Below are 17,318 nucleotides of genomic sequence, written 5' to 3' on the forward strand. Positions count from 1 at the left end.
ACGTTTGTGCAACTAAGCCTCAGCTCACATGGCATATCTCTTCTTCCTCATCTTAAATATTTCGGGTTTAACTTCTATCAACAACTGAGAAAAAAAAATTAGTAAGTGTGTGAGGAGTGTGTGGATGTATGTTGTCCAATCCATGGAGTACCTAAAATTGGCAGTTATCCAATCTACTGGATAAAAAACGGCCAGGAACTCCCCTCGGAACGGTCTCTAAATCCGGTTATCCGGGTCCGACCCGATTCGCCTTTTTAGAAGGTTCGGAACCGGCCCACTAGAGTTTCTAACCAACAATCAAATTTAAATATCTCTCTTATCTTGATTTGTTTGGATGAGTTTTTAAGAAAATATCTTTTTTCGAGTTATCTTTTTTTAAAAGATCTTATAGAGAAGTAAAAGTAATTTTATGTTTGGATATCTCATGTAAAAAAGTCTTTTTATCTATCAATTATGTTTGGGTATAACAATATAAAAGTACTTTTTTATTTATTTATTACATGAAAAACATCTTTTTTTAAGAAAAAAAAATCTTTTAAAAAAAGATGTAAATTACAGCTTCTCAAAAAAAATCTTTTTTTATTTTACTAGTGTTTTTACTTTTATTACTAAAAATTTACTAAATACGTTAAAAAATAAAAAAAAGATCTTTTTTTATTAAAAAAAAAATCTTTTTTTAAAAAAATCTTTTTTTTAACAAAATAATGACACTCAAACATACCAAATAAAATAAAATAAGATAATTATCATTCCCTATATAAAAGAGGAGTCTGTCTCAACTCGCAAATTTCCAATTTATCTCACAACCCCAAAGACATCTTGTACAAAAAATACCACTGACAAAACTTTCTTCAAATAAACTTATTTTTTTTGCGTGACAATATTATAAATTACATAAATCATATAATTCTTACATTAGTATTAAATAAAAATAAAAATATTTTAAAATCTAATACATAGAGTTAAGAAATATATAAAAATATTCTAAATAAAAAAATTAAATTCTATTTTATTAGTATATTAAAATTATACTAAACTATAAAATTAAATTTTAAATAAAAATAATTTTTTTTAAATAAAAGAAAATTCTTTTTTTCCAAACAAGTTCTAGGATGAAAACTAAAAAGCAAAATAATGCGTAATGGTCGTATTGGAGACGTTAAGGATCTGTATGATAGCAGCAGATACCGAGACTGAGCGCGACAAATGCTCCGCGCCCGATCTTCAAAGCAACCCTCTCGTTGCCCTCTGCAATTTTCACTCATTCCATTCCATTCCAAACCTTCTTCTTTCGATCATGCAAGCGCCAACCCAGAAGGACTAGACACACAAACAGGGAATATATTGTTTTCCCAAATCGAAAGATTCGATTTTTAGCGTGCAACCAATAATGGGGTCTGCTAAAACTAAAAGATCGTCTACTTCTCGAAGAACTAACATTTCAAACTCAGGCACGTTTTTTTATTCCATTTTAATTTCAATTAGTATTTTCATGTATACTTTCATTCTCTACGTTCAAGGTTATATATATATTTATTTAATTATTATATTTAAGCACTGTTTTAATCACCGTGTTATATTTCTTTAATCTACGTTCAAACTTGTTCCATTCTGGGGTTTGCGTCTTTGGTTTTGTAATTTCAGGCTTTTTAAAAAAAAAAATTATTTTTTAATCTGTGAAATTGTTTGTAGTTAGGAATTAGGATTGGGATGGTATAACAATGAAGGATTTTTTGCCAAATTGAATGGTGATGTATGATGCTTTGTGGAAGAGGGCTTTAGTAAAGTTTTTCACGGTTTTTTGGAAAACATCAAATTTTAATGACTTGTTATTTTGGGGGGCCTTTGTCATGTATTGTTATGTGGCAATCCATGCCACACTAAGTTGGCTAACTAGCTGTTTGAAACAACCTGAGATTAACATTTGAAAAGTGAAAACCATCAAATTGATTCTACTTTTCTCTTCTTAGGTGTAAGTTGAGTAAAGGTTTAAATTTGGCAACTGGAATTGGTAGTCATATAGTGACTAGAAATTTTCTGTCTTGCAGGGCATAAACGGAAGCAACAATTGGAGCTAGAAAATTTGACGATAACCACACAACCATTCAGAACTCTAAAATTCTTCACACTTGCTATAATTCAATACCTGAAGAAATCAATATTCTATCTGCTAGAAATAGGTGGATGGCTTGTGCTTTTTGTTTGTGTTATAGGGGCTCTTGCCATGATGCTGATTCCAACTGATGGTTCTCATGAAAAGGTATTTTCTTTTTTCCCACAGTAATGAATGTAGGTACGAAAAACAGTTTCACTGAAAATAATTCTTCAGATTACTGAGTACCCCAGGATTAGGTATGTGAACCTAGACATTCAATTTTCCAGGCCTTTTGAAATATGCAATAAGCAGTAGAAAGATGTATAACTTGCTTAAGTTTTCATTTTGTGAACATTTTGCCAAATGTGTCCTCCCTTCTTTATTGACCGCGGTCATTCTCCTAAGATGCTATCTTCAAGGCCTCCCCCCAACCATATGCAGTTCTTTTGTTTTCGATTAGCTGCTCCGTCGACATTAACTGTTCATGCTCTTTGTGCAGCATTTGGAGGAACTTATTAATTATTCACGCTTTGTACTGTGGTGGGTAGCCCTTGGAGTTGCATCTTCAATTGGTCTTGGTAAGGAATATAAACTTGCATTCCTGATTGAGTTATTTATGGTTAGTACTTCGTACACGGTTGGTCTCTAGACTGCTGTGTGATCTGAACTTTAGAAAACATTTGCTTACAATAAATATTCTTCATACTTGTAAAGGCTTACCAATCCTTGTTTATATAGCTTCTATCCCCACGAGTTATATATTTGGTCCTGTTATTTTATTTTTCGTTTTTTTCATTTTTTGTTAAGTTTTTGTTGTCATTTTCTTTGTTTCAGGATCTGGTTTGCATACTTTTGTTCTCTATTTAGGTCCACATATAGTATTGTTTACAATCAAAGCAATGCAATGTGGCCGAGTTGATTTGAAAAGTGCCCCATATGATACAATACAATTCAACAGTAGTCCTTCTTGGCTCGATAAAGAATGCTCGGAATTTGGGCGACCATTGTTCAAGGTAGTCGATGATGGTTCACGAGTTCCACTCAGCAGCATTTTGCCTCAAGTTCAGGTGGAGGCTGTTCTATGGGGTATAGGAACAGCTATTGGGGAGCTTCCTCCATACTTTATCTCCAGGGCAGGTATATATGATTAATTTATGTGTCTTATTCTTTCTAGTTTTCAATACATGTACTTGGTGACACCAACAACCTTTCTATTTCTCTATAACTTTCTGCAGTTGGTTTGTCTGATTTAGCATCAGTAATTAGTTATTTTCTTTAGGGATTGGTTTGTATATGAGTCTACTAATCAAATCATTTGAGTAGCACGCTTGTCTGGTAGCAAATTGGATGCCATGGCTGAGTTGGATACTGAAGATAAAGGATTCATGGCAACTCACTTGAATCGAGCCAAGCGCTGGCTTCTATCGCACACTCAATATTTGAACTTCTTTACAATTTTAGCACTTGCTTCGGTTGGTATCAACTTCATTCTTTATTAATAGCATGAACTTTCCCTTCATTAGATTAAACTTCTTGTGCTTAGAGTTGAGAAAATAAGTTGGTTGTTACTTTGTTCAATGTGCATATGATACATTCATCATTAACATGTTAAGATGCAATCTTCCAACATCTGAATTTACATCTCAGATTCCAAATCCTCTGTTTGACCTTGCTGGCATTATGTGCGGACAATTTGGCGTTTCGTTTTGGAAATTCTTTCTTGCAACTTTCTTTGGAAAGGCCATTATTAAAACTCACATACAGGTTTGTATAATTATAGAAGAGTGACATCGTTGTGTGTATACAAGCTTTCGATTGACGCTGAATGTTGCGCAGACGGTATTCATCATCGCAATTTGCAATAATCAGCTTCTTAATTGGATAGAAAATGGTGTTGTTGGGGTCCTTGGCCATGTACCTGGTGTTGCTTCTTTCTTGCCTCCTGTGATTGCTAAGCTCCATGCAATTAGAGATAAGTATTTGAAAGAACCCATTCCGGTTTTGCCAAATAGCAAGGTAATCATTATTAATTGATATGCTATATGTTTATCAGTGTTCTGAATTGCTAAATATATTAGTATGGTTTGTATAATCTTCAGGAGAAAAAATGGGACTTGTCCATTGCTTCAATCTGGAACACTGTTGTGTTGCTTATGCTTTTGAACTTCTTTGTCAAGATTGTAAACGCAACTGCACAGAGTTATATGAGGAAACAACAGGAGAGAAAAGAGGCCACAAAAACCAATGGATCTTTTTCAAGAAATTCATACATGCAATAATGCAATGCTGATAATCTGCTAGCATTGCTGAATTATTTTTTGGTGGTACTTTGCAAGCAGAAACTCTTGAAGGTTACTAATGGAAACTAGAATCAGATAGGTCTAATTAGGAGCTTATATTTATAGGAATGAAAATACACACATTAGGCAACAAAAGTTGAAACTTCTCATCTTAGTCAATCTTTGTTTGGAAACTTGACATTATTTTTGAAATGGCAAATGAAGTTATTGCTTATTTTATGAATATTAGACATTTTTTTTCATTATATTATATTAGTGTCCATTGTGATAATTAATCATAACACGACAGTCCAGCCAATTGTTTGATAATATAATTTAAATGCTACTTCCTACAATTGTAAATAATTGGAAGCAGTCCAAGTCAGCAAAGCATATCAAAATTTTCGACCATGTGATCTAGATTTTGTTTGATATAGAGTCTACTATAATAATTCTAACACAGTATTAAACATCATCATTGTCATACACTTTGGTTTTATTTTATGTTTAGATTAATGACTAATAAGAATCTGCTGGCGGAGATTACTAGCAAAATGAATATATTATCTTTACTCACTTGAAAGATTTTAAAACTTAGCGTATTTCTTGATCACTGTGTTCAATTGAGATGATGCCAAATTATCAAGGCAACTTAACTTAAGACTCTCCATTATTTAATCATAACTGCTCCAATTATTAAACTGCAGCTTGGCTTCACCTAAGAGGCTTTATCTTTGTTTCATTTATTTTTATATTTTTTTAGGGGAGCACATACCATGCAATAAGGAAGGCATCATATTAATATTAACATAATTTAAAATAGGAGTGCAGGGTGGGCTGATCCAAGCTGCATCATTAAAAATTTAAAATAAAAATATTAAACATCCTTCAGAATCATCATAGTAATATTTATATTGTTATTGGCATGATCCAAGATCTATTGCTTGTCCTTATTATAGGTCCAATACAGAATAATGTTTGCTTTTAAGGCATATAATAATTGTAGCCATGTCTTATTATTAATATGATGATAATCTTTAATTTAAAATATAACTCACCTAAAAATCTCGAATTCGAGTCTCATTTCTAATTTTAAGGGTTAAAAAAAAAAAGCAAGCTTACATCAATATCCAAAAGTAAGATGAATTATTTATGCCCAAATGAACAATCAATATTTTTGTTAATCAAAACATAATAATAATAATAATAATAATAATAATAATAATAATATAAAATTTAGCTTCATATTTTACATTTGAAAACTAAGTCAAATTTTATTTGGATTTATTAGTAATTTATTTTTTTTTTAAACTAAAAAGTACGTAACAAAATGTATGATTATAAATGATAGAATAATCAAATGAGCATGGACCCATAAAATAGAAAGAGAGGAAGTAAAGAAAAGGGTCACTTACTGAGTGCCAAATGAAAATGGCACCGGTGAGTCAAATGGTGGAGGGTCCTACCACCATGACCACCGCAATCTACCGTCGGCAACCCTTTGCATGTGGTGGGGACCACCATTGCTATGGTGGGGCGGCGCATCATTTAATATAGCCCTCCATCTCAGGGCGCTCTAACCTCTCTTTTTTTTATAGACCAAACCTCTTAATTTGCCTGCTCTATGTTTCTTACCAACTTTTCTTTAATTTCAGGGTTCTTTTTATACAGTTTTTGTTAGTTAAAGTCTTAAAAATCTTTTTTTTTTCTTTTTTTTTTTTTAAATAAAACTCACCAGCCTATTCATTTAATATGGTTTGAATAGTCAAAACAGATAAAACAAATTATGTCTGAATAATTTTCTGGACCACCAATGAATAATACTGTTAAATATTGCTCGGCTAAAATTGGATACAATTAAGTGAAAAAAAAATTACTTGCCGTATTATTATATTTTTATTTAAGTCTTGTCAATAAACATTAGATAAATATTTTTTTCATTATTAATTAGTTAATTTTATATGTTTTGAATAAAGATCTGATTTGTATTAACAAGACAGATAATATAATAATAATAAAAAAAACATTATGTATGCATGTGTGTTTGTATAGACATGGAAAGAGGGTGTGGGACCCATATCCCCGGATTTTGTGGTGTTATCTTGTTTAGTAAGTGTCCCAACTCCAAACACTTCACTTGTTTGGTGGTTCCCACCATTTTCTTTTCCATTATTTGTATTTATTCTTTATTCTTTTGGGTTGGGTTGCTGGCTCCTATATTATAAATGCATGAGAGAGAGAGAAAGAGATAGAGAGAGTTTGGTGAATCCAATAAATAGAGGGAAGGGAAGGGAATGGTTCTGTTCTTTCTCTCTCCCTTCCTCCACTAAGATCCAACTTCCAAGAGCTATGGTGATATGATCATCACTCTCATGGAATTGAAGTAAAGCTGCATCCAATTCATCTAACTCTCTTCTCCCAATTCATTATTCATATGTATGTATTGAATTGTTTCTAATCTGGATTATTTTCTTTCTTTCATCCTTCTATTGTTCACCTTCTTAAGTTCTGTTTTTTTTTTTTCTTTTACCTTTGGGGCTTGCATTCAAATTCTCAGCTCAATTTTGGTTGACTAAATGGATGCAATTTCTTTTCATGCTTCAGATGAGGGAAGGCTTTATGGGTCCTTCCATCCCTTTTTATTTTTTCTAAATTATGGTCGTCCATAATTTATATTTTAAGAATATCATTAAAAAAAATAGTTGACTAATGTTTTTAAAAAATTTATTATTATTATTCTCTTATCATGATAAAGACATTTGTTAACATTATCAATAATCTTTTTGTTTTTGTAAAAAAGGTAATTTATGAGGAGGAACCCACCACCATTTTCCACCCACTCTACCCTCCCCATGTCATGTGATCTCACTATGCTTCTCTCTTTCGCCATATACAGTACAATTTTTTTCTTAAACAATGAATTTCAAAAGTTCTAATTCACATGATTGGCTCTAGTGGCACTTTGGTAATTTCCCTCTTATGAGTGGCTATTTTCATTGTCTCACTATCACACACTAAATTAAAGAGCATGCTTAGCTTATTCCACCTTCTCAAGTAATCATAGGGACAATAAATAAATAAATAAATAAAATATATGTTGATTGATATTTATCTCTAAAAAAAACATCTCTTTCATTCATTTTCATTGCATTTCTTTTTCACTCAATTTCTTGCTCTGCTTATCCTATTTACTAAGCTTTTGGACATTCATTCACCTGTGCCTAATGTAGACATTGCCTTTGACGTGGATTCACCTCGCACCTTCTAAAGGCAATGGACCCTCCAATTCCAATTAGGCCTCATATCTTTACTATTATTTGTGCCGTGTAGTGAATGGTAAAATGTAATGTAATATAGTTTCATGTAATGCAAGAAAAAAATTCACTTTATAATGTGATCCAAGTAATTGCGATCATTCCAATTTTGCTTTGAAGGTATTTATTTATTTTTTTCTTTATCCACCAATCTGATGTTACGTATCACACATGCAATGAACTAAGTGAAAGATGAAGCACGTATGGAGAAAATGTTTATTTAAAAATTGAATAAACAATCCACGTAAGAAAGAGATGAAAGCAAACGGAAACAGTCTCCTAGACTCACCAGATATAGAAATTATATTTTTGTTGAACTATAATTTTTTATACTTGATACTTTGGGGAATGAATCATTTCCGGAGATAGTGACACATGGATGAATATTCAACCCAAATAAATTGATTAATATGGTTAACTTTAGCCTTATACATCTGCATAGTCCAAACAAACTTACACCTCTCATTTTCACAGACGATTCAGATTGTCATACAAGCATATATATACATACCTTACCTACCTTACCCGAATTTAGCAATAATACATATTTTTTTAAGGAAGTAGAATTATATGGGTTACGTGCAATTACAGTTTTATGACAGTACAAGTAATATTTAAAAAAAAAATTAAAGTATTGGACTATTGGTGATTATGTGCAAAAGGAGAAATGCTTGTGCTAGGTGACTAGGTTGTCTTATCTAATTAGCAACATGGGAAGAAGGGTCAATTCCGAGGCTTGGAAGAAATTTCAAAATGTGAACAGAAAAGAAAAAAGTTGAAGTAGCTTGACTCTTTTCGATCAGTGACCAAAGAGTAGGTTACACTGCTTATGATGCTCACCAAACACATAAATAATGATTATTTATAATAATAATAATAATAAAAGAATATATATATATATATATATATATATATATAGAGAGAGAGAGAGAGAGAGAGAGAGAAGAGTTTACTTTAATAAGGAGGTGTTAGAGTGGGGACAGGAAGGTGCGGTAAGTCATAGTTGAAAGTTGATTTTATTTTGTGGTGGCATGAGGCTTATCTTTCTTTCAGCATTCACAAGTGGGTAAAGGGGGGCATGGAGACTTTGCTTATTGCCTTATTCCATTAATTGATTCCTTTCATGGGTCCCTCTCTGAACGGGAAAAGGACACAAAATATTGTCTTTTTCAGTTGATCAAGAGGGAACCAAGTGAAGATCTCTATGCTTTATCTTTGGCCCCTCAAAAAAGAAAAACAGATAAGTGAATAAATGAATATCACTCAAAAAAGGTACCAATCTGAAATTCCCATATAATCATTATAATTTATATTTACACCCCCCTACCAAACTTTTTTTAATAGGAAATAAAAAATGCTTTCCTGCCATTTCAGCACTAGAAGGAAGTAGATACTTTTCCCTTTATGAAGATGGGAGAAAGGATATTTAAAAAAGAAATCCATGTCATTCTCACTCATCTCTTTATCTATTTATTTATCTTCATGTCTTGCAAGATGCAAATACAACTGGTCCACGCCACGAGAGTATAGAATTGATGTATTTTATTAATAAAATTATCTCTAAACCAATTCCCATAAGGAGAAAAGATAAAAAGTTATTTTGCCTCTTGTGTAAGCCTTTGTTCATGTATCATAAAGTTGAAGAGGCTAGCTAGAGAAAAGAACCAATGTTAAGGCAGAGAGGGTAAATGTTACAAGAGGTAGAGCTCTGCTGCAATCAGATGAGTTAGGAACATGTTTGTTACTTTTGTAAAATCAAAAGGGAAGTAGAAAGAGGGCACACACGTGTAACATGTTAGAGACAAGAGCAAATTTTTTCACATCATCACAGGTGGGATGTCTGGGCCCACAATATGTCGCTGCTTGAGTTTGGTTATGAAAGGCCTAAACACTCTGATTGTTCAAGTGGGCCAGGGTGTTGTCTGTAACTAGAGGGGACCCTCCATTAAGGGCAAAACAGGGAAAAACAAAGTTTTTCCATAATATAAAAGGAAAAGGAAGCTAGCAAAGTTAGCAATATAGCCCACATTTACCCTACTAGGTACTATCATATACCCATTAACAATAATCTATATGATTATTATTCAAATAAAAGTAGTTATGATACACATAAGCCACGTGTGGAATGCTGACACCATACAGAGAACAACTTGTCTAGTGCATAGCCGTGGTGTTATGAAACTATCTTCACCACATTATCCGGACCACACCACCCTTGCCCACAACCAACCAAAGATTCCAGAAATTAAGAAGCCAGTAATAATTTTGAATACCCTTTCACCCCTTAAGCTCCCAACTATTTATCTAACTCATCTGTTTTCTACACATTGATATTACACTCACCTACAACTAAAACTTCTTGCATTCAATCCAGCGCTGCCACCCAAACTTCATTTTATTTCAATTAGGCGAAAGAATGAAACCAAAGAAACGAAAAGAGGAAGTAAGGAATTAAAGCCAAATCAGGAACAGAAGAAGAAAATCATCTTTGATCTTTAAATTAAAAAATGAGGGTTACTGTTATATATGTCCAGACACATACACATTCATCCTACCCACATAGACTTGTCAAAAAGATGTTTACTGCTCTTGTAGCCTAGAAGTAGAAGATAATAAGGGGGAAAAAGGGAGAAAGAGAATAATACAGCATCGAAGACACCATCTTTCACCACAAAAAGCCATGCCATGCCAAATTATACCTCTTAGCTCACAGTGCTTTCTTTCTTTGTTTCTTTCTTGACCACACGCACAGCACAGCAGAGGGTTTCAACCAAGGGATATATATCTCATCCCACTACTCACCAGCGGGTTGCTTCTGATCTGACGGCTTTACTTGAACAGCAGTGGGCACAGGATGGACATACGGGAAGTTAGGAACAAACTGATGGTGGTTACCAGATGGTGGCATTGCAGCAAACTGGGCGGGGTGCATAAGACCCTGACCTGGTATGGTACTGCCTTTTGAATTGTTCACTGCAGCACCATTTGAGGAGTTGCCGGAAGAGCCTGGTCGTTGCATCTGCTCAGGGCCGCGGCGTTGAATATAGTACCCACTTGCAGCAGCCGAAGTAGCAGAGGGGGAACTACCTGACTGTGAAACTTGGGAATGCATATACGGATTTGAGAAGAACAGCTGGGCCTGTGGCATTGTTTGCTTTGGTAATTGCTGCTGTTGCTTTTGTTGCTGTTGTGGCAATTGGGATTTACTCCCAGAGCTTGTTGAAGAGGGTGGTAGCTGAGGGCCACTTAGGATCGATGGGACATTCCTGCCACCAACAGGTGAGGATTTCCGAGCCGGCACAGCAGAAGAGTTCTTGGCTTGCTGTGATGATAAGGAAGAAGTTTGGCTGATCTTGTTATTGTTTGATGCCGATGTTGTCCTTGGGCTACCAGTGTTCTTTGATACTGAGGAAGTAGTTGGTGAGCCAACCACAACTGGAGGAGATGGGGACTGGGTGGAACTTGAAGGTTGCACCTGTGCTGTGGATGGTTTTGGACTGGCTGCAAAAGATATTTGTGCGTGAGCTTGCTGGGAACGACCCTGCTGCTGTAGGGGTAGAGACTTGACTGACGACGGTGTTGTCGAAGCCATGGAAGGAGGAGATTGAGAAGTGGTTGGCCTTGTTGAGTTCTTCCACTGAGCTGACTGGGCAACAGTGCTGCTGCTCTGTACAAGGTTTTGAGGGAAGGCAGATACTGCATTGGGATACTTGGTGGCCATTGCAGATGTAGAAGGTAGATTATCAGAGTAAACAATGCCATTACTTGTGGATGGCGTCTTATTTCGGGTGGAAGCTGCAGCCGCAGCTGCGAATTGACTCTGCTTCTGAAGCTGAAGAATTTGCTGTTGACATCGCTGCATTTGTTGTGATTGACTGGCTGCACTAGGGGAGTTGATGGCAGCAGGCATGACAGAAGCAGAAGCCCGGGAAGATGCAGAACCAAGGTTGAGACTGCGGCCTGAGCTATCAATGACATTGCTACCTGCTATAGAAGTTATTGAGGGGTCAGACACATCTGGCCTTGAGAATGCAATGGATTGGCCCATTGATGATTGAATTTTACTGGACATGGTTTTTCTATCTTCATCAAGGTTTGAAGAATTACCAGCACTTTTCCCTTCTTCAGGGACATGATAATTCTTCTTATTCTGAGCACTTGCAGCTTGTGCAGCAGCCATTAATTGATAATTATGATGTTGCATAATTGAATGATTCTGGGCAATAGAGGAGAGGTCAAGGCCAGGGGCAGCAGTAGCACCATTGATTGGTGCAAATGACACGGCAAAAGCCTGAGATGCTTCACCTCCAGCCTTTGAACCGGGATGCTGCTGTTGTGGTTGCTTCTTCTCACTGCCATTAGACCCAACACCACTAATTGATGCAGGCGACATCAAAGCAAAATTTGGTGTCTGCATTGGCATTGCAAAACTTTGGCCATAGATATTCATCGTAGTTCGGGGAATGCGACTATCAGCAGCGGACGGGCTGTCTTCGCCCCCCATCTCAGACTCAATTTGGCGAGCTGGATGAGAAGCATGATGATTTGGTAACTGCTGCCTGGGATGCTGCTGTTGCATCTGGAGTGGCTGTGAGGAAAGATTTTTGGTGACAGGGAAACCTTGCAAACTTCCACCACCACCACCACCACCAGTAACACCACCATTGGGACCAGTTGCAGCATTAGGCTTTTGTTGCTGATTTTGTGCATGCTTTTGGGAAGAGGAGGACCCACTAGAAATACTGGTATTTTGATGGCCATGCTGCTGGTTCTGCTGTGATTGAACTGGAAGCTGCTGCTGTTGCTGAATCTGTGAAGGGTGGAGCATTTGAGAAGAATAAAAAGACCCATTGAAGAATGGGAACGCTTGAGCATGGGTTCCACGATAAGCAGGCGGACTCCCAACATGAGCTGGTATTGGAAATGGGTAAGCATTATTTTGCAAGATGGCCAAGTACTGAGTTTCATTGCCAGGCATATTCGGATAGCTGAAGCTCATTGTTGGTGCAGCAGCAGCCCCAGTAGCAGTTGCATTAGGTGGAGCAGAATTGGAAGGGCCGGATGATGCTCCATTGCTTGTAACCGGCAAGGACTTGACAGATCCAGGCCGAACAGACGCTGCTGCAGCTGCTTGCTGCTGATTCAGAGGGAAGATGAAAGCAGGGCCATGCTGAAAATTGTGGGGGAGGAAGAATTCATTATTTTTAAAAGAAGAGGAGAGGAATAAATCCGATATTTCAATAGTGATAAATTAAAACATACCAATATATTACTAGGTGCTGCTCCCGGAGGTAAAGCTTGCTGGAGCAAGATTTGCTTTCTTGATTGGTTGTCCACAGCCGCAGGGGGAGTGGCTTTATCCTTCCCAATATGAGCTGGAAACATGGCAAGACTGTGGCCCTTGTCCTGAGTAGAGTTGGTGGCCCTACCAGGAAGATTGCCATGCAAATCTGTGGATGGCACCATGTTAAGATGGCCAGGCTTAGTTCCATATAATGACGCTGAACCTGCTGCAGCAGGCCAGAATGGATTCATCCTCGCAATTTGCTGGTGATACATTATGGTACGAGCAATGTAGCAATGTGTTGCACACCGTTTAGGCCGTGGCTGATTGAAGAGAAGATGGGGAGGCTGAAAAAATAGAGAATAAATATAAGTATATAAATAAAAGAAATTCAGCCTACGCTTTTTGAAATATTACTATAGAAAATAAGACATGTACCGGTATGGCAGCAGGAGTCACGGTAGTTCCGTCCATAGATACTACTCCTTGTAAAGGTGTCATGTAACTGAAGAAAAGAGGAGAGAAGTCAGATACCACATCCAAAGAGAAAAGAAACATACCACACAAATAGTGCGGCAGATCACATCCGATCCAAAACATCAAACAGTGAACGCATGAAAGTTGATCCCTCCGTACCTCATAGGAGGAAGCCCACCAGGCCAGCTGGGAACAGACATTGGAAGTGGCAAAGAATTGGATTGTACTGCCAAAAAAATAAAAGAAAGCTCATGAGCCACCAGATCAACAAGAAACTTAGCTCAGATAGGGATGCTAAAATTGAAGAAACTGAATTCTTTTCATTATTATTATTATTATTACGTTTATCTTCAGAATTGAACGTACCATTTTTATCCGAGTTTGTTTGCTGCGGCTGTTGCCTCTGAACTGTTTGATGCTGCTTCTTGCTAGCTAAAGTGCCATTTGCACCAGTGTCTCCCTTATCAGTTTTTTCCAAGTCAAGGTGCAAATCAATACCCCTTTCCTTCAGGAAATTAACTGCTTTGTTGGATTCAGCTTCTTCCACCATAGCTCTCATTTTCTCTTTTTCTAGACCCACTGCTGCCTCGTCTTTATTCATTCTCACTTGTTTCTCATCCTGCTTCATCGCAGGCTTCACTTCCTGCACAAACCACAACCCAAATCCCTTTAGAACTGCTTATCATCCAGCAACGCAGAATCAGAGCTAATTGCACAAAACCGTGCCCAAGCCAACTTACTTTCTCTGCGTCAACAACCATGTTCATCACAACATCTCTTTCCGGAGACGACCTCAACGGAGGAGGCGGCGCCTGAAAACCCCACCAAAAAAGAATAAGAATACAGAGTTGCGGAGACAGAGCTCTATTGATTTATTGAAGATGAATAGATGAAGAAAAGGAGATAAGCACCATCAGATCTATCTGGAACTTCTCCTCTCGTTGGTTTTCACCCTCTGATATTGTCGGATTCCTGAAGAACCAAGAGGAAAAAAAAAAAAAAAAAAAAAAGAGAAGCAAAGATCAGATTCACATTCAGACCAAACCCACCAAAAAGATAAGAACGGAAGAGAGATAAAAGAAACAGTAGAAAAAGATGGTGCTCACGCTTTAGTCGCTTTCACATCTTCACGGTCATCATCTACTTGCTGAACAGCAGCAGATTCCTTCTTCGGCGAGTGAGGGGCCGCCATCACTTCCTTGCTGCTCAATCCCACATCTTTAGGTTTCCCCGATTCCTCCACCAAAGGCTTAGAATCCGATAATACGTTGCCTTCTGGCTTAATCAGCTCCGGCGAAGGCCCAACCGGCTGCTGATTGTCCAAATTCTCAGGCGCAGATCCTGTGTCGTTCTTATCTGAATTCAGCGAGCAAGTTTCATTCTTTGAAGGCTGTTCAGACTCCGGTTTCATTGCTGGTGAAATGGGGCTGCTACGGGCGCCAAAAATCGTCGGATTCTCATCCTCTGGCTTCACTGGACGCGGCTTCTTCCTCTTAGGAGCTGCAGGGTGAAATCAAAATAAATGAAATCACCAAAAATTAAAAGATGAGGAACACATCACTTTCAATCTTGGACAACCGAGAAAATAAAGCGAAAGTGTGGATTTGATTTCCCTTCACTTTCACCTCGTTTTCTAGCCAACCAAAGAGACGATTAAGCTGAGAAAAGTCCCAGAAAAGATGAACCCACCAACAGCGGAAACAGTAACCGCAGAAGAGCTTGAATTCTGAGGCAGCGAGGATTGGGAGTTGGAGATCGGCGATGAAATCCTTGACTTGCCGTCACCGGAAGATTTATTAGCTTCCCTTGACGGTTCATGGGCCAAGATTTCATGCCTAGATGGCCCTTGTGACTGTCTACCCATGCCGTACAGCACTTCCGCGATCTCTATCTCGATATCGTCCTGCGCTGAAGACGATGACTTCGAAGATGATTTTGGTGGCCGAAACTTTGGCCCTCCTCCATTCGGCTTCTGAAAATTACAGACACTCACTGTTAGTACTTCACACCCATTAAGATAACACCAGAAAGAGTGAGGAAGAGGAGGAAAAATACTGAGAACAAGAACTCACTATTTTCTTCCTTGCTGATGCATTCGACGATGACGGCGAAGCTGGAGCAGCTGTCGCTGCCATGGCTGTTCTCACCGGAGAAGTGGATGCCTGCCGGTGATTCTGCTCCGCCGTTATGGCGCTAGTCGAAGCCCAGCATTCATGCGACCTCTTCGTCGATGCTGAAAGCAAAAGAAAAGAATCAGAAGGCGTTGAAAACACCAAATTCTGGGTGGAGCTTTTTGAAAATCTAGTTGATTTGCTATTAATTCTGATTTTTAAATACCTGAGCGTGCCTTTCTGGGGATAGAGACTCCGATCATCTCATCGGCGGCCTTCCACGTCGTCGGCGGGGTTGGTCTAAAAACTTTTGCCGGAGGGAAGCTCTTCCGATGGTGGTTCAAGGAAGACGATGATGAAGACATCGAGGAGGGGTTAAGTGGGAGCATTCTGACGGAAGCGCCAGCGCTACCGGGAGCGGAAGCTCCACCATCTCTTCCACCGAGTCCTCCGTCGCCATCATCGTCATCCTCTTCGTCGTTGATACTGTCCTCGGAGGTGTCGTCCCCACCATCCTCCCGGCTACTGTGCATCAACCTATCCCCTCTCCTCCTCTTTGTCCTGCCAAGCCGATCCCTCTCTCTTTCCCTCTCTCGATCTCGATCCTTCTTCCCACTCCCTCGATCTCTGAGCCTCGTCGGCTCCTGGAGCTCGATGGCTCCATCTTCATCTGCAAATTGAAAAAGAAAGAATTAGAATCGGTGACAAAAGTGAAGATTAGAAGGAATGAGAGTGATGAGTTAGATCTGATTGGAACCTGGCGAGTCTCTGAGTGTGTTAGTCCTGTGTCTTCTCCTCGTCAAACCGTTAGCTGCCATAGTTGTTCTCCGTGCTTCTCTAATCCTATCCATTCCACCACCACCGCAACACTATCAGCTGAACCCACCTCCTTCCTCGGATTTATCTCATCTCTCATCACTCATCACTCATAACTCAATCTCCTTTCCCCTTTTCACCAAAATTCCCAAATAGATTAGATATTTTAACCCTAAATTGATTCTCACCTCTCAAACAAGATACTCTCACTTTTTCAGAGATCTTAGGGGCCTTCGCCTTGGCTTATCTTCTTTACTTCTTTCTTTCTCTCTTCTCTTCTCTTCTCTTCTCTTCTTTGCTGCCTCCACTCTCTTGTGCTTCTCTTTCTCTCTCTTCCTCCCCTCTCTTTTCTCCGTCCCCTCTTTTTGTGCTCCAATCTCATCTCCTTTCCGCTATTTCACTCTCCGCCAAACCCACTCCAAAGACTCGTGGACGCTCACGATTCTGCACCGCGTCACCTGTTCCCATCCCCACCATTCCCTCTCTCCCCACATCCAACGGCTCCCCTTCTATTCTGCCAGCATGGCATCATCTGAGACGTCCATCCAACCACTCATGCCAAAGACCTTTTAACCTTTTCAGCGCGTCACCTCCACGTGTCCCCCCTCCTTTCTTTGTCCGCAAGCTTCCCATCTTTACTCACTACCAACTTGGCACAATATCTACTTAATTATTCAATCAATGGGCACAAATATGTCATACTTTAGTTTCTACTCATTAATTTAATCTAATATAAAAGAGGCAACCGGGTATCACCCGTTACCGGGGACCTTGGTAAAAGCAAACATGAAACACCACGATCACAAGGAATCTAGGTGACCGCAGAAAATATCGTTCCCACCGGTCAAATTCATTATTTCGATTCCACGTTTTCCCTTTCTTTATTTTTACTTTTATTTTTTCATTTTTATTTTATTCTCTCTCCTTCTATAATTTCAGAAA

The 17,318-nt window shown here is 38.2% G+C and overlaps 2 protein-coding genes across 4 annotated transcripts; one reads left to right on the plus strand and one right to left on the minus strand.

The window, feature by feature from the left end:
* The first annotated feature begins 1,141 nt into the window (after positions 1 to 1,141).
* On the plus strand, positions 1,142 to 4,609 carry LOC130947951 (vacuole membrane protein KMS1-like). Its single transcript, XM_057876666.1, has 8 exons — positions 1,142 to 1,451; positions 2,049 to 2,260; positions 2,595 to 2,673; positions 2,930 to 3,232; positions 3,419 to 3,567; positions 3,743 to 3,859; positions 3,932 to 4,111; positions 4,195 to 4,609. The coding sequence occupies exons 1-8, from the start codon at positions 1,391 to 1,393 to the stop codon at positions 4,372 to 4,374; spliced, it is 1,281 nt and encodes a 426-aa protein (XP_057732649.1). The 5' UTR covers positions 1,142 to 1,390; the 3' UTR covers positions 4,375 to 4,609.
* A 5,550-nt stretch (positions 4,610 to 10,159) lies between these two features.
* Positions 10,160 to 16,750, minus strand: LOC130950448 (protein TIME FOR COFFEE). Of its 3 annotated transcripts, none has more exons than XM_057878939.1 (13): positions 16,318 to 16,750; positions 15,787 to 16,230; positions 15,522 to 15,682; positions 15,139 to 15,421; positions 14,556 to 14,949; positions 14,361 to 14,421; positions 14,190 to 14,261; positions 13,816 to 14,092; positions 13,609 to 13,675; positions 13,411 to 13,477; positions 12,951 to 13,319; positions 11,796 to 12,858; positions 10,160 to 11,672 (listed from the first exon to the last, which is right to left on the minus strand). In XM_057878939.1, the coding sequence occupies exons 1-13, from the start codon at positions 16,409 to 16,411 to the stop codon at positions 10,483 to 10,485; spliced, it is 4,542 nt and encodes a 1,513-aa protein (XP_057734922.1). In that variant the 5' UTR covers positions 16,412 to 16,750; the 3' UTR covers positions 10,160 to 10,482. The 3 variants fall into 3 exon arrangements, with proteins under 3 accessions (XP_057734922.1, XP_057734921.1, XP_057734920.1); XM_057878938.1 differs by having other exon boundaries at positions 10,160 to 11,675; XM_057878937.1 differs by having other exon boundaries at positions 10,160 to 12,858.
* Positions 16,751 to 17,318: the final 568 nt, after the last annotated feature.

Source organism: Arachis stenosperma, chromosome 9 (genome assembly GCF_014773155.1).
Source record: "Arachis stenosperma cultivar V10309 chromosome 9, arast.V10309.gnm1.PFL2, whole genome shotgun sequence".
NCBI lineage: Eukaryota > Viridiplantae > Streptophyta > Magnoliopsida > Fabales > Fabaceae > Arachis > Arachis stenosperma.